We start from the raw sequence: 19,089 nt of genomic DNA, 5'->3' as shown, positions 1-19,089 counted from the left end.
ACGGGTTCAAGCCGTGGTCCGGAAGCTTCCACATACCACGGAGCAACTAAGCCCATGTGCCACAACTACTGAGCCTGCGCTGTAGAGCCCACGAGCCACAACAACTGAAGCCCGTGTGCCACAACTACTGAAGCCTGCACGCCTAGAGCCTGTGCTCTGCAACAAGAGCAGCCACCACAATGAGAAGCCCTCGCACCACAATGAAGAGTAGCCCCCGCTCACCACAACTAGAGAAAGGCACACAGCAACAGAAGACCCAACGCAGCCAATAAATAAACAAATAAATAAATAAAATACATTTTAAAAAAAGAATAAAATGAAATAAAAAAGGTTACAGTGTATGTAATATACCAACTCTATCAGAAAAAAATATATAAATAACATGTGTGCATAGCAAAAAAACTGAAAGGATACTCATCAGATGTATGGGTGATGGGATTATGGGTGATTTATTTTTTCTTTTGTTTTTAGTTATTTCTAGATTTTCTGAAGTAAGTGTGTTTTATTGATAATCAGGAAAATATATTAAAATAAATATACATTTTTTAAAAGAAAGATTGGAAAATATAGAAAGAAGACTAAAGAGCAATAATCCTACTACCCAAAGTCATCTCCCATCAGTTTTTTTTAGGGTAATTACTTCATTCTTTATTCTATATGTAGATTTCTTTAAATAGTTATAATCATATAATTATGTAGGTTTATATAGTCTGGTCTTTTTACCTAATTGTATACAATAACCTTTTTTCCATATTGTCACATATGCTATAGAAACATAATTTAAAATACTTACATAGAGGGGATGTACTTAATTGCTATTTTGGGACATTTAAACTGTTTTGAAGATTTGCTGTTATATATAATGCTTAATGAATATCTTTGTATATAAATTTTTTTCTCTGAGTTATTTCTTTAGGATAGATTCTTAGAAGTGGAGTTATTGGGTAAATAGGTAGACTTTGACAGGTGATCTGGGGCTACAGAGAGGAAGAAGAATGGACACTTTCAGGGTTGATGCTATGTACTTCATATATAACCCATTTAGAGGCCCATAATATCAGGTTATCACAGTAGTAGAGATGCCAAGATCATTGGGTTAAGGTGGTAACATGAGTAATGTTTTAGTTTAATGGAGTATAGAGATTAATAGGAGATTGGCCTATCTTGTTACCTATAATCTTGCCTAATCCCTTGAAATGAAAGTCACCTCTGCTTTTACGAAACATTTAAAGCTTCTTGATTGTGCTCTCCATATGAAGCTTTCTCATTCTCACTTGTATATTTTATTTGTCTAGGCAAAGAATCCCTTGAGGGCAAGTCTTTTGTTTTCACCTCATCTAGCACAGTATCCGGAATGTAGCATATATTACTTGTTCATTAGGTGAATGAAGGAGAGAAACATCATTTAACAACCTTCGGGGAATTCCCTGTTGGTTCAGTGGTGAGAACTCCACGCTTTCACTGCTGAGGACGCGGGTTCAATCCTGGGTTCAGTCCCTTGGGAACTAAGATCCCACAAGCTGTGCAGCGCAGCCAAAAAGCAACCAACCAACCAACCAGCCAACCTCCAGAGGTCTTAAAATCACTCCCTATGGAACATCACTGTTTTGAGAGATGTTTCAGAGAGCTTAACATAGCCTAAGGCAGACTATAGAAATGAAAAACAGTCCTGAATTATTCATATTAATTTTTTCTTGTCTTTTTGAGTTGATCCTGCTCCTTTTGTAGAGGTTGTACTGTGATATAAAACTTTGGCAAAGGTGGATTGCTACCCTAGGAAAATGAAAGGTAGCAATAGGTATTCCTTTTTTTTTTTTTTCTTTTTGCGGTACGCTGGCCTCTCACTGTCGTGGCCTCTCTCGTTGCGGAGCATAGGCTCACAGGCCTAGCCGCTCCGCGGCATGTGGGGTCTTCCCGGACCGGAGCACAAACCCGTGTCCCCTGCATCGGCAGGCGGACTCTCAACCACTGCGCCACCAGGGAAGCCCCGGTATTCCCTTTTGATTGGCTAATTTCTTTGCCCAGTTTGGTACAACAGGAAGAGGTAATATACCTTTACTTATTCCACTTCCTCTTTTCCTTCTTCCATCTGAGTGGGTGTTCAGATAGCTTGTAGATTTAGAATTTTAATTTTTTTAATGTTCTGCATTTTCAATAGGCTGATAATATTTTTTGTTGGCTTTCCCCAGATTGGATTTTGATGATGATGGAGAAGGGAACAGTAAATTTTTGAGGTAAGATCTTAAAAAACTTTCTCTAGATTTCTGATATTAAAAATTATTTCATTATCTTTATATTTCTGACTCATAATATTTTTGTCTTTAGGCCTAAGGAGAGTGCTTCACCCTAAAACTAAAGTTACCTATTACATTATACCCCATAAAATTTTCAAGCATTCTGGTAATAGCTCCAGAGGAAAGAGCTCAATGAGGGGAGAGCAGAGGAATTTACAAGACCCTCTGTGTCAGTTATCTATTGTTGTGTGGCTTAAAAAGAAAAATGATTTATTATTTCTCACAATTCTGTGGATTGGTTAGATGGTTATTCTGCTGATCTTGCCTAGACTCACTCATAAGACTGCATTCAGCTGCCTTGTCAGCTGGGAACTGGACTCAGCTGATAAGGCTGGGTATCTCTTTCTTTGTGGTCTTTTATCCTTAAGGAGGGCAGACTGAGTGTCTTTACATGGTGATGGCTGCAATCCAAAGGGCAGGTCCCAGTCTGAATGCTTATCAAGCTATTGCTTTGGATTGACGTTTGCTGTTGTCCCATTGGCTAAAGCAAGTCATATGTCTGAGTCCTGATTCAGTACAGGATGGTGCTATACCAGGTAGTGAATACTGCAAGGTGTAATTAGTTTGGGGGTCATTAATGTACTAATCTTTCATGCCCTCTAATACTCACTGACTTCTCCTACAGAGCAGGAATTGGAATTTGTATCTTTGAGTAGTGAATCTTCTGGAGAACTGAAAATGGACTTTTCAGTATATTGATGAAGGAGTTTTTTCAGAAAAGGGAAATTTTTATTTTTGCTTAAGACCAGTCACTTGGCTTTGTTTTTAAGTAAGGAAAGCTATAAGAGTCAAAGAATGGAAGATAACCTTGACTGCAACCTGCCTTTTTTCTTTTCAAATTTGAAAATATTACCTAGGTAGTGTCTACATTGCAGAATAACAAATATTTGAGAAATAAATAAAGGAGCCCTATTTTTTAAACAATTTATTTTATTATGTGAGTGCCCAGGCTTCATTATTTGTTTGTTTTATTAACTAAGTTCTTAAAAGAAATATAAACATTATATTGCAAAATTTTTAAACAGTGCAGAGTTATATGTAATGAAAGTACATCTTCCCTCACTTCAGACCTTCAGAATCCTTCCCCTTAGACAATTGTAGTTTCCAGTTTATTAAGTATCCTTCCAGAAATATTCAGTGCATATGTAAGTGTATTTAAATGCACATATATGTGTGCACATACACACACTGTCTCCTCAGTTTTTGTTTTTACACAGAGGATGCCCATATTGTAAATTGCTTGCCATTGTTTAGTTTTGTAATGCTTAGTCAGTTACATCTATCTGTGTATTTTTTTTAATATCGTTGTTGTTTTTGCAATGTTTAAAGTGAAAGCTTGTGTTTCTAGCAACTGCCTAGTTGCGGAACACTGCCATATATTCTTGAAAACAACAACCATGGCTTGGCCACCATAAAGAGATAGTTGCAAAATATTGGAGAAAGCAATTCTCCAGGAGAGCTCTTTAGACTTAATGAGTGTCAACAAATGTGAAGAGGGGTAGAGATTTCAATTTCTGTTCAAGAATAGACTTTTTTCATACAGTTCCATTGGGAATTCCTCCAGTTAGGAATCCCTAATTATAATGATAAATACTGTTAGTGGAACTGTGTTGTGCATATGAATGAGATAGGGGTAACCACTAGTCTTATTTATACCTATCAGTTAGCTCTATCCCTGAGTCATTGCTTCCATTTCCACAAAATCTGGTAGTCACAAACTATATGCAAATTTAAAAAGGTTTATTTGTCTTTTCCCCAACCATAAAAAAAGGTTTTCATAATTCATCTTACCAAGTAGGTCATTATGCCCAAGTGAGGCATCACCAATTTTTTTTATTTGACCATCGGTACTTTTTTTTTTTGGCCTCGCGGCAAGTGGGATCTTAGTTCCCCAACCAGGGATCGAACCCATGTCTCCTGCAGTGGAAGCATGGAGTCCTAACCACTGGACCGCCAGGGAATTCCCAGTACTTTTTTTTTTTTTTTAATTGGAATTCTCCACTTTGGTCAATGAGTGAAAGTCTTATTTGCGTTGTATCTGTAAATCAATATTAAATCTCCTTGGTGGATGAAAGCTGTAATTTATTACCTCTTTTCATCACTTTGTTCAAGTGTCATTTTTTTAAAAAATTCATTTTTTAAATTTATTTACTTTTGGCTGCATTGGGTCTTCATTGCTGTGCGTGGGCTTTCTCTAGTTGCGGCGAGCGGGGGCTACTCTTCATTGTGGTGCGCATGCTTCTCATTGCAGCGGCTTCTCTTGTTGCAGAGCACAGACAACAGAGATATAGGCTATATATAACGCTATAGGCGTGCGGGCTTCAGTAGTTGTGGCACACGGGCTCTACTAACTAACTAACTACTGATAGCTGTGGCTCGTGGGCTCTAGAGTGCAGGCTCGGTAGTTGTGGCGCACAGGCTTAGTTGCTCTGTGACATGTGAGATCTTCCGGGACCAGGGCTCGAACCTGTGTCCCCTGCGTTGGCAGGCGGATTCTTAACCACTGTGCAACCAGTGAAGTACCAAGTGTCATTTTGTTATATTCTCCAGACAACATCTATAAAATACATATATTTTTTTAAACAGAGGAAATTTATTTTCTTACAGTTCTAGAGGCTGGAAGTCTGCGGTCAAGGCACCAGCATGGTTGGGCTCTGGTGAGAGCTCTCTTCTTGGCTTGCAGATGGTTGCTTTCTTGTTGTGTCCTCACACAACAGAGGAAGAGGAAGAGAAGTAAGAGAGAAAAAGAGAGAGAGAGACCATAAAATAATTTTTAAGAATATAAAGACTTTGAAATTCTAGGTACAATATTAGAGTTGCTAGTATCTAGAATGCTTCTCAAATTCAAACAAATGCATGTACAAATCCACCAGGGGTTCTTGATAAGATAGAGATTATAATTCATTAGGTCTGTGGTAGTACCCAAGATTCTGCATTCTAATAGATTCCTAAGTGATGCTGCTGTTTCTGGTCCACTGACCACATTTTGAGTAGCAAATATCTGCAAGATTCATTCTTGAGATTCAAAATTAATATGAAAGGACTTCCCTGGTAGTGCAGTGGTTAAGAATCCGCCTGCCAGTGCAGGGGACATGGGTTCGAGCCCTGGTCCGGGAAAATCCCACATGCTGTGGAGCAACTAAGCCTGTGCACTGCAGCTACTGAGCCCATGTGCCACAACTACTGAAGCCTGTGTGCTTAGAGTCCGTGCTCCGCGACAAGAGAAGCCACCGCAGTGAGAAGCCCACACACGGCAACGAAAAGTAGCCCCTGCTTGCCACAACTAGAGAAAGCCTGTGCACAGCAACGAAGACCCAACTCAGCCAAAAGTAAATTAAAACAAACAAACAAACAAAATTAATATGTAAATTATAGGTCTCTTTTTTCAGCTTAGATCACTGTTTTCATTAAAAGTTTGTAGTGGGCTTCCCTGGTGGCGCAGTGGTTGAGAGTCCGCCTGCCGATGCAGGGGACACGGGTTCGTGCCCCGGTCCGGGAAGATCCCAGATGCCGTGGAGCAGCTGGGCCCGTGAGCCATGGCCGCTGAGCCTGCGCGTCCAGAGCCTGTGCTCCGCAACAGGAGAGGCCACAACAGTGAGAGGCCCGAGTACCACAAAAAAAAAAAAAAAGATAATTTCCATGATACTTGAAGAACTCCTGCAACTCAATAACAAAAAAACAACCTGATTAAAAAATGGGCAAAGGACTTTCAATAGACATTTCTCCAAAGAAGATACACAAATGGCCAAAAAGCATATGGAAAGATGCTCATGATCACTAATCAGAGAAATGTAAATCAAAACCACAATGAGTAGGCCATTAGGCTGGCCACCATCAAAAAACCCGGAAAATAACAAGTGTTGGTGAGGATATGGGGGAATTGGAACTCTTGTGTACTGTGGATGGGAATGTAAAATGGTGCGGCCACTTTGGAGGAACATTAAAAACAGAATTATCATATGATCCAGCAGTGCCACTTCTGGTGATATATCCAAAAGAATTGAAAGCAGGATCTTGGAGAGATATTTGCACACTCATGTTCACTGCCCAATTTTTCATAGTAGCTGAGAGGTGGAAGCACCCCAAATATCCATTGACGAATAAAGAAGTGTGGTATATACAGCTAGTGGAATATTATTCAGCCTTAAAAAAGAAGGAAGTTCTATCACATACTACAACGTGGGTGAACCTTGAGGACATTATACTAAATGAAATGAGCCAGTCACAAAAAGATAAATACTGTACGATTTCACTTATATGAGGATCTAAATAAAGTAGCCGAAATCAGAGAGACAGAAAGTAGAATGGTGGTTGCCAGGAGCTGGGCGTGGGATGGGGGCAGGGAGAGTGGGAGGATGGTGTTCAGTAGCTATAGAATTTCAGTTTTTCAAGGTGAAAAAGTTCTAGAGATATTTTGTACAACAGTGTGAACATATTGTAGTTAGCACTACTGAATTGTACACTTAAAAATGGTTAAGATGGTAAATTTTGTGTTACACGTTTTTTGCCATAATTAATGAAAAACAAAAACAAAACAATCTTTAACCTCAGTGGTGTTGACAGGGTAGTCAGCTGTGCCGTCATGAGATCATCGTCTGTTTTTGGAGTGTCTGATAAGTAAGAGTAAAGGACACATTAGAACCCTGACAAATAATAGTCATGGGTTTTTAAGTTCTGTGGGATGCTGTTATTATCTCTGTTGTTTTGTGATGCCTTTTCATTGGCTTTTTTTTGTTGAATATTTTTTACCCCTTTCTAGTTTTCCTTTCAGAGTGAAATAGATATAACAAGTGTAATGCCTTGGACTAAGCCCCTTTTTTTCTCCTTCAGGTGTGATGACGATCAGATGTCTAATGATAAGGAGCGGTTTGCCAGGTAATGTAGTAGAGCATCTTGGTCCTTGTCGTGGGACCAGGCAATTCAAAAATACTGAGTTTTAATTTTATCTCAGTGAGAGTTAATTTCTCTATCCAGTCTGTTTCTTCTTCTGAAAGCTGTTGAAATTTAGTATTATACTTGTTTACGTTTGGGTAACAGGGCTTCAGACTTACGGCTTCAAACTAATGGTATATTTTACCCAGTGTTTTTATGTATGTGTTAGATAGCTATACAGTGTGCTTGCTGGGTGTCCACAGGAACACAAACAATATGAATTTCTTTGTTGCATTTATTATTAAGTGGATCTACAAAATCTGTATAGATAATGGTTTTATTTTTTTAAAAATAACAGCAAAGAAATGATTTATGTGAAGACTGGAGTTTTTATTGAAAACAATATGTTTATCTGTCAAGAGGATGAAAAATAATTTGCTTTATTAAACAGATCCTTCTCAAGTCAAATATTGGTTTATTTTTAGAAAGTTTATTCTATATATTATTAAGTAGTAAGTTATTTGTTTTTTAAATATCGAGTTTGCAGCCACCTCAGAAAAGTGAATAATCCCAAATCCAGTGCTTAACTAATAAGCATTTACTATTTATTCATTGCTGATACTGCTGGTCTGGGGCCCATACATTGAGAACAATTGATGTAGAGGGCTAAGAAATATCAGTCAGAGTAGTCTAAAACTACTCTGAAGCAGTGAGATGCCATCATAAGCTTTGAATGAGATGCTAATATATAAAATGCATATGGGATTTTTCTCTAGTAGCAGTATATAGGACTGATTAAACAGAAGCACTATAGTGAGGGAGGTAGATATGAGGCTATTGAAATAATAAGACAGTGATAAAATCATGAGGGCCTGGGCTAGAATGGTGGCAATGACAGTAGGAAAGGAGTGAATTTAAGAGGTTTTTGAAGAATTTGTTTATCGAAGTAGATACTTGTAAACATTTTAGGATGTGGACCATCTCTAAAATGAGAAGTTAATAATAGGGATTTGGGGAGTAGTTTTTCAAAAGCTGCATTAGAAAGTGAAGCCATCAAATAGTAGTGGTGGTGGTACAGGTTCATAGTCTCTTGACTGAAATTCCTAAAAGCTATGAAAACATGACCTGAACTGTTTTAGACTTCATTTGTCTTGCTTAATGTGAATATTTATACATTCATGTATTTCACTCGGAAATATTAGAGTGGATAAGGGATTATGGATCTGTAGGAGTAGGAGTAGTAATAGGAATTTTAGATATTTAACTTTCAAACAAAGGAACTCATTTCTTTTTCTTTTTTTTTTTTCTTTTTGGCTACACTGTGTGGCTTGTGGTATCTTAGTTCGCTGACCAGGAGTTGAACCTGTGCCCTCAGCAGTGAAAGTGTGGAGTCCTAACCACTGGACTTGCAGGGAATTCCCAGAACTCATTTCTTTAAGATATGATTTGTTAAGCTAGTTCACCTCACATATCCTCCTTCGGAATTCAGTTAGAGGGTCTTTAGAAGCTTAAATGAATTTTCCCAACTTTTTGAAAAAATGATTTGTAGTTTGTTAAGGAATTATAACAACCCAATGAACATGAAACTTCACTTAATATCACTGTTTTCTTTCTCTTCTGGTAAGTATGCATAAGTTTTCACATGGTTCTTATCATTACTGTGTTATTTTTTGTCTCTTTTTTTTTCCTGCTGGCCATTTTTTAGAAACTTTCCCATATATTGATAAAGTCATTATATTTGTCATTTTTAATAGCTAGTCTTTCAGCCTGTTATGTCATACTTAGACTTTTTTTGTTACTCTATTTATTGTTATCTCTTTATGTTTTTATATATATATATATATATATATATATATATATTTAAGATGGAATTGATTACTGATAAACTGGCCTACCAACACCTTGTTTCTTCAGCTGTCACCAACCCTTATAGTATTTTAGTTATCCAGAGAAATTTAGTGATAATCTTTGTAGCCGCCTCCAGGAAGGGGGAGTTGGTACTAGGATCTAGCAATGTTATGGCTTTATTGCAGAGAAATGGGAAAGTGACTGAATCGAAATTTACTACTTTAGGATCAAATCATTGATAGGGAATATATCAGAAACTTAGCTCTTAGTTTTATTTATGTAATTTCTCCAGTGAAGCTGTTTGGTTATTTTGTCTGTGAGTGCATGTGTGCTATATGTGTGTTATAGAAAGATTGTGATCACTTGTTTGACATTCTTATCATGATTTACTGTTTGATTTTTTTTCATTATAGAATAGCATATGTGGATATCATTTTCTTTTCAGATTGGGATCATTGTGTGAGAATGGTATTCCCTTGTTTGTTTCTTGTTCAAACTGTATATCCTTGGTTTCTACAGAGAATGATTGGCTTACTGTGCTCAGATTATGTTAATTTATAATGAATATTAGCCTTGCTTTTATGTTGACCTTTGTCCTGTAAGTTACTTTTTCTTAATCCTAACAGATGGCTTTTTAGAGTTACAGGCAAGGTTCTTGTCCATATTTCCATTTTCCCCTCTCTTCTCTGCATCTGTTTTGTTCTATTTCTTTTCTTTCCTTCCCTTCCCTTTTTTCTCTGTCCCTTCCCTCTCTCCTTCCCTTCCTCCCTCCCTTCCTTTCTTCCTTCCTCTTTCTTCCCTTCCTCCCTTCTTTCCTTCCTTCCTTCTTTCTTTTTATTTTACTTTTAGCTTAGTTCGTTAATTCTGTTTTTAGGTCGGATGATGAGCAGAGCTCTGCGGATAAGGAGAGACTCGCCAGGTAGGAGAACAGTGTCTTTTGGCATGATGAAGCAGATCATGCTGCTTTTTCTATCCTTTTTCTTATTCTGCTCTTTTCTTCCCCTTTCTCTTCGTGTTTTTCCTTGTCTGTGGCAAGAGAGGACAAGATTTTTAGAAGTTTGTGTGTAACAGGAACTTTGGCTTCCCCCATCAGAAAGTGGGTGGTTGAAGGAACTTTACTTAGGAATTTAAGAAATTGCTATTAGTTTTTATAGATTTCTCTTTTTATCTTTATCTTAGCACTAAGTTTCACAGAATAAAAAGCTTTCAGAAACAGTGCAGCTGTGCCAGTTGGTGCTTTAGCAGGGAAATACTCCTTCATCAGAAAACCAGTAAATATATCTGTGTTTGCAATTAGTTCCCAGTCTTTAGGCCTCAGTATTTACTCCACACCTCTCTAGAAGGCTCACCCTTCTTTTCCTGTGTAGACTCACAGTCTAGATTACTTTATCACAGCAGTACTGGTGTTGCTTTGGTGATTGAATCTTTTGTGTTTCCCAGAAAAGCTTAGCAGCCTAGATGTGGCTGTTTAAAAGATCAGCCTTATGGATTTCAGTGTCAGAAATCTGTCAGATACTAGGAAAATGGGTGCTTTATGTTTGAGTATTGAATTTTATGTTTCTCAGGCAAAGTAACTGAATGTCAATCTATGTTGTGAGACCTTTTCAGTAAAGGAGACTCTATGGAGTTCTCTTTGGAGACTGTTGTCGATAATGTAGAAATACTGTGGAAGAAATGTTGTGCCCAAATTTTCCTGTTTTTTGGTCTCTGTGATTTGGGATACTCAGTAGGAGGTAGATCACTAATACCAGTACCAGTTTTTATTACTTCCCCCCTCTTACCTACCATTTCCTCTTTCAGCTGGGCCGCAAGCTCATTTTGCTGCCATTTCAACTTATGTCTCCTACGAACTCTTTCACTTTCATAAAACTGATTGGTGTGGTATGGTGGGAAGAACATTGCCTTCATTGGGAATGAGGGCAGCCCTTAGAAGAGTCAGTTAACTGCTTGACCTTAGTTTGCTCTTATCATAAAAAAGAGATTTATGTTAGATTTGTTGTGTTCTTTTTGTTTTGGCAGAGAACTTTTGTTCCAATAGAATCCTTAAGTGATAATAGAAGTCAATAAAAAAGACAAAAGCAAAGCTGCTCAAGTAAAAACAGAAATGTAGCATGTTGTTTGGGTCTTTCCTTGAAGCAGTCCCACAGAAGACACTGAGGAACTATTAGGCTTTTCAGAAATCCAGTTTGAAAACTACTGGATTACTATTTTTAACAATGATATTCTGTTTGATTTTGAGGAAGTCAGTATTGGAGATATGTTCTACTTACCCTGGTGAGATCCAGATTGTATGTTTTCAGGCCTTTAAACATCTTCCTGTCCACTTCACTCCTATTCTCCAGTTCGCTTTGTCCCAAATTGGGCACCCATAAGGGACCTCTAGTAGATGATATCTTACAAATCTCATGAGCTCAGTGTACTGGCACCAAACCCAGATAGAGAAGGTAGGGCTTTGTGCATTAGTGGGACAAGTAAAACTTCCAATTCTGCTGTCTAGTGTTGAGAATAAGAGAGAAGCTTAGAACAAACAGCATTTTATAGACCAAGGGAATCTATACTATCAATTCTTGTATCAGCTGTTGAGCAACATACTTGTGTTGGAAAAAATTGGTCATTTTATGTTTTCAGCCTTTAAAAAGTTGAATTGGTAGACATGAAATCAGCCAAGCTGCTTTCAGCATTTTTTAAGACTGTCATTTCTTTTTTTTTTCCTAACATCTTTATTGGAGTATAATTGCTTTACAATGGTGTGTTAGTTTCTGCTTTATAACAAAGTGAATCAGCTGTACATATACATATATCCCCATATCTCTTCCGTCTTGTGTCTCCCTCCCTCCCACCCTCCCTATCCCACCCCTCTAGATGGTCACAAAGCACTGAGGTAATCTCCCTGTGCTATGTGGCTGCTTCCCAAGACTGTCATTTCTTAAAACACATTTTGTTCTGAGGGAGTGGTAATTTACATAGGAAGTGAAGTTTCCAGGAGTTAGAATTGCTGGTATCTGCTTGTACCCTGTCTGCCTCATTAGTTTCTATTCCATACTTGCTCTGCATGAGAAGTTTGGCAAACCTTACTTTAACTTCTGAGACTTAAGCATCACTAAATCTGAATACCATATTTCTTCAGCAGCTCACTTGGTATTCATATCTCTCTCCCGGCTCCCAAATGGCCAGATGTGACCACCTGGATGGGGCTTCTCCTCTCTCTCTCTCTCCATGCAGGGAAAACCATAGTGAAATTGAACGGCGCCGACGGAACAAGATGACAGCCTACATAACAGAACTGTCAGACATGGTACCCACCTGTAGTGCCCTGGCTCGAAAACCAGACAAGCTAACCATCTTACGCATGGCGGTTTCTCACATGAAGTCCTTGCGAGGAACTGGCAACACATCCACTGATGGCACCTACAAGCCGTCTTTCCTCACTGATCAGGTCTCTGGGAAGCACAGCTGAGAGAGTCTAGAATCTTTTGAAGGTTTTGATCCTTTTGGGGTAGATGACCATAATCCTGAATAGCACATTATATTGGGAGTCAGAGCAGAGCTAAGTCTGTAGTTTCTTATTTATTTATTTAATTTATTTTTCGACTGCTTTGGGTCTTCGTTGCTGCGTGCAGGCTTTTTCTAGTTACGGTGAGTGGGAACTACTCTTAGTTGTGGTGCGCAGCCTTCTCATTGCGGTGGCTTCTCTTGTTGTGGAGCACGGGCTCTAGGTGCGCGAGCTTCAGTAGTTGTGGCTTGTGGGCTCAGTAGTTGTGGTTTGTGGGCTCTAGAGAACAGGCTCAGTAGTTGTGGCACATGGGCTTAGTTGCTCCGCAGCATATGGGATCTTCTGGGACCAGGGCTCAAACCCGTGTCCCCTGCATTGGCAGGCAGATTCTTAACCACTGTGCCACTAGGGAAATCCCTGTAGATTCTTCAAAGCACAAGAATTCCGCTCTGAAGGAAATATTCAGACCATGGGAGAGTGAGTTTTGATCCCTGACTATATCATTTATTAGCTTTGGAGCAGTGAGAAGTAGAGAAGAATTGTGAAAGCTATTTAGCTAAACTTATAGGTACTTTAGAACTGTACTCATGAAGAACAGTGGAATCACAGGGAGAAGAAATGACTGTGTCCATGAACCAGTTCTTTTCCTTGGCTTTAGGGTTATAGAAGATGGAAGGAAACTAGTTTTTATTCTTGAAGCAGCTTCCAGTTTTAGTGATACAAGGAGTCTAATAGGAAGTTGTTGCTTAGAGATGTACTCTGGTACATTTGATGCACTATGAGAGAAATAGAGAAGGCAAAAACATTTCCAGCCTTTCAGGAACTCAGTCTGAATATGGATATGTGAGTGGTAGGATACACACATAAGTGAAAAATGATAGGAAAATGGGTACGGAGAAGAAATGCCTTAAAAAACTTATTAATAATTTATATAGGATTAAATATGTGTGTGTGTGTGTGTGTGTGTGTGTGTGTGTGTGTGTGTGTGTGTGTGTGTGTACACACATTAGAGGAATAGCTAAAGTGAATAGAATGGCCAGGCCTGAGTGAGAATAGTCAGCAAAAACTTCAAAGAGTAAGGAAGCCATGTTGTGTTTTATTAAAAATAACAGTTGGTTATTGCAGAAAAACTTGTAAAATATAGGAAGTATAGGGAAGAAAAAATTGACCTGTGATGCCATGCTTTTATTCAGAGGATTAGAAGGAAAGAAAGAATATAATTTGGAAGAAAGGAATAAGAATTTTCCAAATAGGATGGTCTATATGAAAGTACATATAGCACAGATATTATATATATGTACAATGAAATAGCTAATCAATTTGTTCTAACAGAACACATACAGATATTGATTCAACAAACTCCAGTAATGCACATTTTTAAGCTAACCAGGTTCTTTGTGCTATTAGAAATGTAAAGAGTGGTAAGAGATAGTCACTGGTAGAAACAGACATGTAAGTAAATCAATCATAATATAAACACAGAATCAGTTCTGTATCAGAAAGAGGTGCAGTAATAAGTCCTGTAGAAGTGCAAATATGGAAAGCAAAGAATAGGGGAATAGGATTGTAAGTATTGGAAATAACTTGATCAAAAGCATAGTGAGAATAATCAGGTTATTCAAGGAAAATCAGGTAGTTTAGCGTGCCTTGGGAGATGGTAATAGGAAAGTAGGCTGGGACCTGATGATGGAATATTTAGGTGTTATGATAAATAATTTAGATTTTAATTTTTAGGCAATGGGGAGCTATAAAAAATGTGGTAGCATTTTAAGGATGGATTGGAGACAGTGAAAGCAGGAAGACCATTTGTCTTGGCATGAGATGACTAGGACAGTGACGTTGTATTTGAAAATAAAATTGATAAAACTGAGTTATCCCTGGAGTGTGAGAAAAAGGAGTTAAGAGTTTTGAGGCCTGTATCCTGAGAGGAAGGGAATACTGTTAATCAAGAAAGGGAATGCTAGAAGAGCACAGAGGATTGTTTTCGGAGGGGGAAATGATAGGTTTTGAGATGTTGAAATTGAATTGCTGGTAAAATGTCTATTTGGAGATGCTTAATAGATTTTAGGCAAGTCTAGGCATATGGATTTGGGTATCATTTCTTAGTGGAGGAGTGGATATGATTTCTCAGGGAGAGAGTATGGGATAGAGAAGAGAACTTAGGATAGAACCTTGGAAATGCCTACACTTGAGACTTGAATAAAGGAAAGGGAACCTGAAGCAGAGAAGGTACATTTGGAAAGGAAGTATAAGTTGGAGTGCAGTGTCATAGAAGCTAGGGAGAAATAAAATTTAAAGGGTAAAGTGAACAACACTATCAGATATGCAGTGACATTGAGTAAAATGATATGGACTCAGGAAAGGGGACTTGAGTTGGCATTTAGGAATACATTAGTAACCTGAAAAAACATGAATGTAGTGGTTTAGAGTGAAGATTGCAGTGGGTTTGAGAAATAAGTGAAAAGAGAGTAGAGCCAGTGAGTGTAACACTACTCTTAATTTAAGCTTGGCGCTGAAAGATGAATTGGGCGAAGTTGAGGGAAGTTTTGTATAGAATTGAGAAAACTTGATCATGTTTAAGATCTGAGGGGAGGGGCTTCCCTTGTGGCACAGTGTTTAAGAATCCACCTGCCAGTGCAGGGGACACAGGTTTGAGCCCTCGTCCAGGAAGATCCCACATGCGGCGGAGCAACTAAGCCCATGTGCCACAACTACTGAGCCTGCGCTCTAGAGCCCATGACCCACAATGACTGAAGCCTGTGTGCCAAGAGCCCGTGCTCTGCAACAAGAGAAGCCAGCGCAATGAGAAGCCCGCGCACTGCAACGAAGAGTGGCCCCCACTCGCCACAACTAGAGAAAGCCCGCGCACAGCAACCAAGACCCAACGCAGCCAAAAATAAATAAATAAATAAATTTATTTAAAAAAAAAAGATCTGAGGGGAAAGAGAGAGAACACCAATATTTGTAGAGCAAGATCCTAAAAAGAGACCAGAGAGAGTGAGATCTAGAACTCATTTATTTATTTATTTATTTAAAAAATAATTTTTAAAAATTTATTTATTTATTTAATTTATTTATTTTTGGCTGTGTTGGGTCTTCATTGCTGTGCGCGGGCTCTCTCTAGTTGTGGAGAGTGGGGGCCACTTTTCGTTGCGGTGCGCAGGCTTCTTATTGCGGTGGCTTTTCTTGCGGCGGAGCATGGGCTCTAGGCATGGGGGCTTCAGTAGTTGTGGCGAGCGGGCTCTAGAGCGCAGGCTCAGTAGTTGTGGCGCATGGGCTTCGTTGCTCCACGGCATGTGGGAACTTCCCGGACCAGGGCTTGAACCCGTGTCCCCTGCATTGGCAGGTGGATTCTTAACCACTGTGCCACCAGGGAAGCCCAAGAACTCAGTTATTGTTAATGGTAAGCCTTTTTATTCCCTGTCTTGAGTTCTGAGGTAAAGAGGAGGAGATGGATAGTGACATAGACACATTGAGGAAATACCTATTGGAAAAACCTCTCTTGTCCATGAAGGTGGTTACATTTAGGTTGCAAAGCTGTGCCTGTGGATTAGACAGAAGCCAGCAATTACTTATGGAGAGATACATATGGCCTGAAGTGTCTTACTTCTTTCCATGAATAATATTTGGTTTTTCAGAAGAGTTCAGTTTTAACTTGTATTTCTCTTCCTTGGGCAGGAACTGAAACATTTGATCTTGGAGGCAGCAGATGGCTTTCTGTTTATTGTCTCATGTGAGACAGGCCGGGTGGTATATGTCTCTGACTCAGTGACCCCTGTTTTGAACCAGCCGCAGTCTGAATGGTTTGGTAGCACACTCTATGATCAGGTGCACCCAGATGATGTGGACAAACTTCGTGAGCAGCTTTCCACTTCGGAAAATGCCCTGACAGGTATGAGTTAATACGGATGGAAAATGAATAGCAAATTCTTCCTTCTTTTTTTTTCTGAGATAGAAGAGGTGTTTTAACTCTTAAATTTTTTGATTGAATCTGGCAAAACTTTTAGAATTTTCTCCTTCAATGAATATAATCTGTTCTTTTTATCCACATGCAGGTAATATATTTTGTAGCTCATCTTTAGAAAATGTTTCATTAGTGACAATGCTTATAAAAAGTTTACTTTGATCTTAATATTAGTGTAAATACACAGTAAAGACCAAGCCTACAATAACCCCCACCCCCACCCCTCCAGCCATTCCAGAAGAATGAAATTATCCATTTTCTGTCTCATTTGTTGGGTAAATACCTGGTATTTTTTCTACCCAGTTGTGCTTGGCTTTGACTTGGTATTAGGTTCTATGATAGTAGATTTTTATTTTAGAGGGGGATGATTATCAGTGTGTAAGGTGTTTTCTTGGTTTTTTTTTGTATTTATACTATCTTTCTGTCTTGTTTTTGCCCCCACCTCCACACCCCCATTTAATGTTATTCAGTCCTTCTGCCCTAGTTTGGCTGAAGGAAACAAGTCACATCTGCTCCTAAGCGATCTAGAAAAAATTTTAATGTGGAAGCAGATTAAAACTGGTAATTAAAATAAAATCCATTATGGTCATATTAATGTTGGTATTTAGCTTTCATTTATGTTTTTATGGGTTTCATTTTCCTAATTCTTCTTTTTCCCAGAAGTTCCCACTGGTTTCTGTATAATAAAGGGAGGAACAATTTTATCATGAGACAGATGGGTGTTTCTGTAGCATATAAAATTACTTGTTATTAAACCAGTGACATTCACTCCATGTGTGTGTGCGTGCGTGCATACGCACATGCATGTGTGTTTATAAAAATAATCAGACCTAAGGATATAGCCTTGCTCTTGCTTGCCAACTTTACCTACTTCTACTCCTGTCTTGCCTTGCACAAAGTTATTTCCAGTGCTTTGAACTGAAGAGTAAGTAAGATTCACTGATGGGAACAGAGGTGTTTTAGGCTTGAAAAAAATCCATCTCCTACTTGGCTTATTCTCTTATAAGCAAGGAGATTGGAGAGCATGAATAGGCTACTTACTTATCTTTGCCTCCAGTATCTCTCTCTCCCTCTTCCCCACACACAAGAATGTACTCCAGACTGTTCTTCACATCCTTCTTCAGGGCGTATCCTTGATCTGAAGACTGGAACAGTGAAAAAGGAAGGTCAACAGTCTTCCATGAGGATGTGTATGGGCTCAAGGAGATCTTTTATTTGCCGTATGAGGTGAGTGTCAGGATGAGGATTGTGATTTGCCATAGGAAGAATTAAGAGCTGAGGGTTTGATTTCTGGTCAGAGGAGTTAAACTTCTAAATCCAAGATCCAGTTAGATTAAATTTAGCTCTCGAGACCCACGTAAGTTGTAACACAGAATAAAGCGTTAAGGAAACTAACATTTACTGAACTCCTCCTATGCCAAACATTATGATAGGTGCTTTATGTCTGTCATCTCATTTCCCACAACTGCCCAATAGGGTAGAATTCATGGTTACTATTTTGCTGATTAAAAAAAAAAAAAAGACTCAAAGAAATTGACTTCCCAGGATTACATAGATAATGTTTGATACAGGATTTTATTCTAATCCATACTAGTCGGATGCCGATACCTATGTTTTTTCCCAGTATATCACAAGGCAACATCCATGTACTCAGATCATTTCTGCACCCCTCCTTTTTTTGTAGAAATTTAAGACTTTATTATGTCTTTCACTTAATATTTAGCATTAATAAATTATATACTATACATTTTAGGATTCTGAAGAAAGGATAGTGATACTTTTCTTCACAGCTAGAGAAAATACTTCTTAAAGTCACAAAATAAATTCAGGTTGTATAATGGAAATTGACTACATTGTACGAGAGGATGCTTCTTAGAAATGATGAATAGGATATTAAGAAAGGTTTCCTGGGGGAGTTTAAAAATTGAATATTATGTGGCTTAGTGGTTTAGGGTAGTTTCTGGACCCAGACTACTGGATTTATCACTTATCTTCTGAGACCTTGAGCAGATTAAATGACTGCTTTGTGTTTGCTTTTTTAAAAAATATTTATTTATTTATTTATTTATTTTTGGCTGGATCGGGTCGTAGTTGCAGCGCATGGGCTCTTTGTTGCAGTGCATGGGCTTCTCTCTATTTGTGGTGTGCAGGCTCCAGAGCACATGGACTCAGTAGTTGTGACGTGTGGGCTCTCTGGTTGTGGTGCGCGGGCTCCAGAGCGGGTGGTCTCAGTAGTTGTGGCTCACAGGCTTAGTTGCTCCACAGCATCTGGGATCTTAGTTCCCTGACGAGGGATCGAACCTGCCTCTCCTGCATTGGAAGGCAGATTCTTAACCACTGGACCATGAGGGAGCGTCCCCCTGCTTTGTGTTTTTATTTCTTCATCTAATATAGGGAGTTATATCAACCTCATAAAGTTGTTATAAGGATTAGATGAATAAATATATGTAAAGATGCTTAAAATAGTGCATGACACATGTAAAATTCTGTGTAAGTTTTATTTATTATTAAAGAAGTGAAAGAAAGAAAGTAGAGGATGGGAGAGAGTGTTGCAACATGTGGACATGGCTAATGCAAAGACATAGGCAGGAACAAGATAAATAATAACGAAATGTAGC

General features: G+C 38.6%; 1 protein-coding gene across 6 annotated transcripts in view; it reads left to right on the top strand.

Moving 5' to 3' along the window:
* Positions 1–19,089, top strand: part of ARNT (aryl hydrocarbon receptor nuclear translocator) — a 62,559-nt gene that overhangs the window by 24,699 nt on the left and 18,771 nt on the right. For 2 of the 6 annotated variants that reach the window (XM_027097762.1, XM_027097761.1), the window contains exons 3-8: positions 2,190–2,234; positions 7,125–7,169; positions 9,889–9,933; positions 12,237–12,450; positions 16,186–16,399; positions 17,560–17,698. In XM_027097762.1, coding sequence (XP_026953563.1) covers positions 2,190–2,234; positions 7,125–7,169; positions 9,889–9,933; positions 12,237–12,450; positions 16,186–16,399; positions 17,560–17,698 — 702 coding nt within the window. The remainder of the gene's footprint in view (positions 1–2,189; positions 2,235–7,124; positions 7,170–9,888; positions 9,934–12,236; positions 12,451–16,185; positions 16,400–17,559; positions 17,699–19,089) is intronic. The other 4 variants (XM_027097766.1, XM_027097765.1, XM_027097763.1 and 1 more) reach the window with 3 other exon arrangements.

The sequence above is a fragment of the Aethalodelphis obliquidens genome, unplaced genomic scaffold (genome assembly GCF_003676395.1).
Source record: "Aethalodelphis obliquidens isolate GAN/ISIS:26980383/991018 unplaced genomic scaffold, ASM367639v1 scaffold116, whole genome shotgun sequence".
In the NCBI taxonomy this organism is placed as follows: domain Eukaryota; kingdom Metazoa; phylum Chordata; class Mammalia; order Artiodactyla; family Delphinidae; genus Aethalodelphis; species Aethalodelphis obliquidens.
This window is presented reverse-complemented; position numbering and strand designations above follow the sequence as displayed.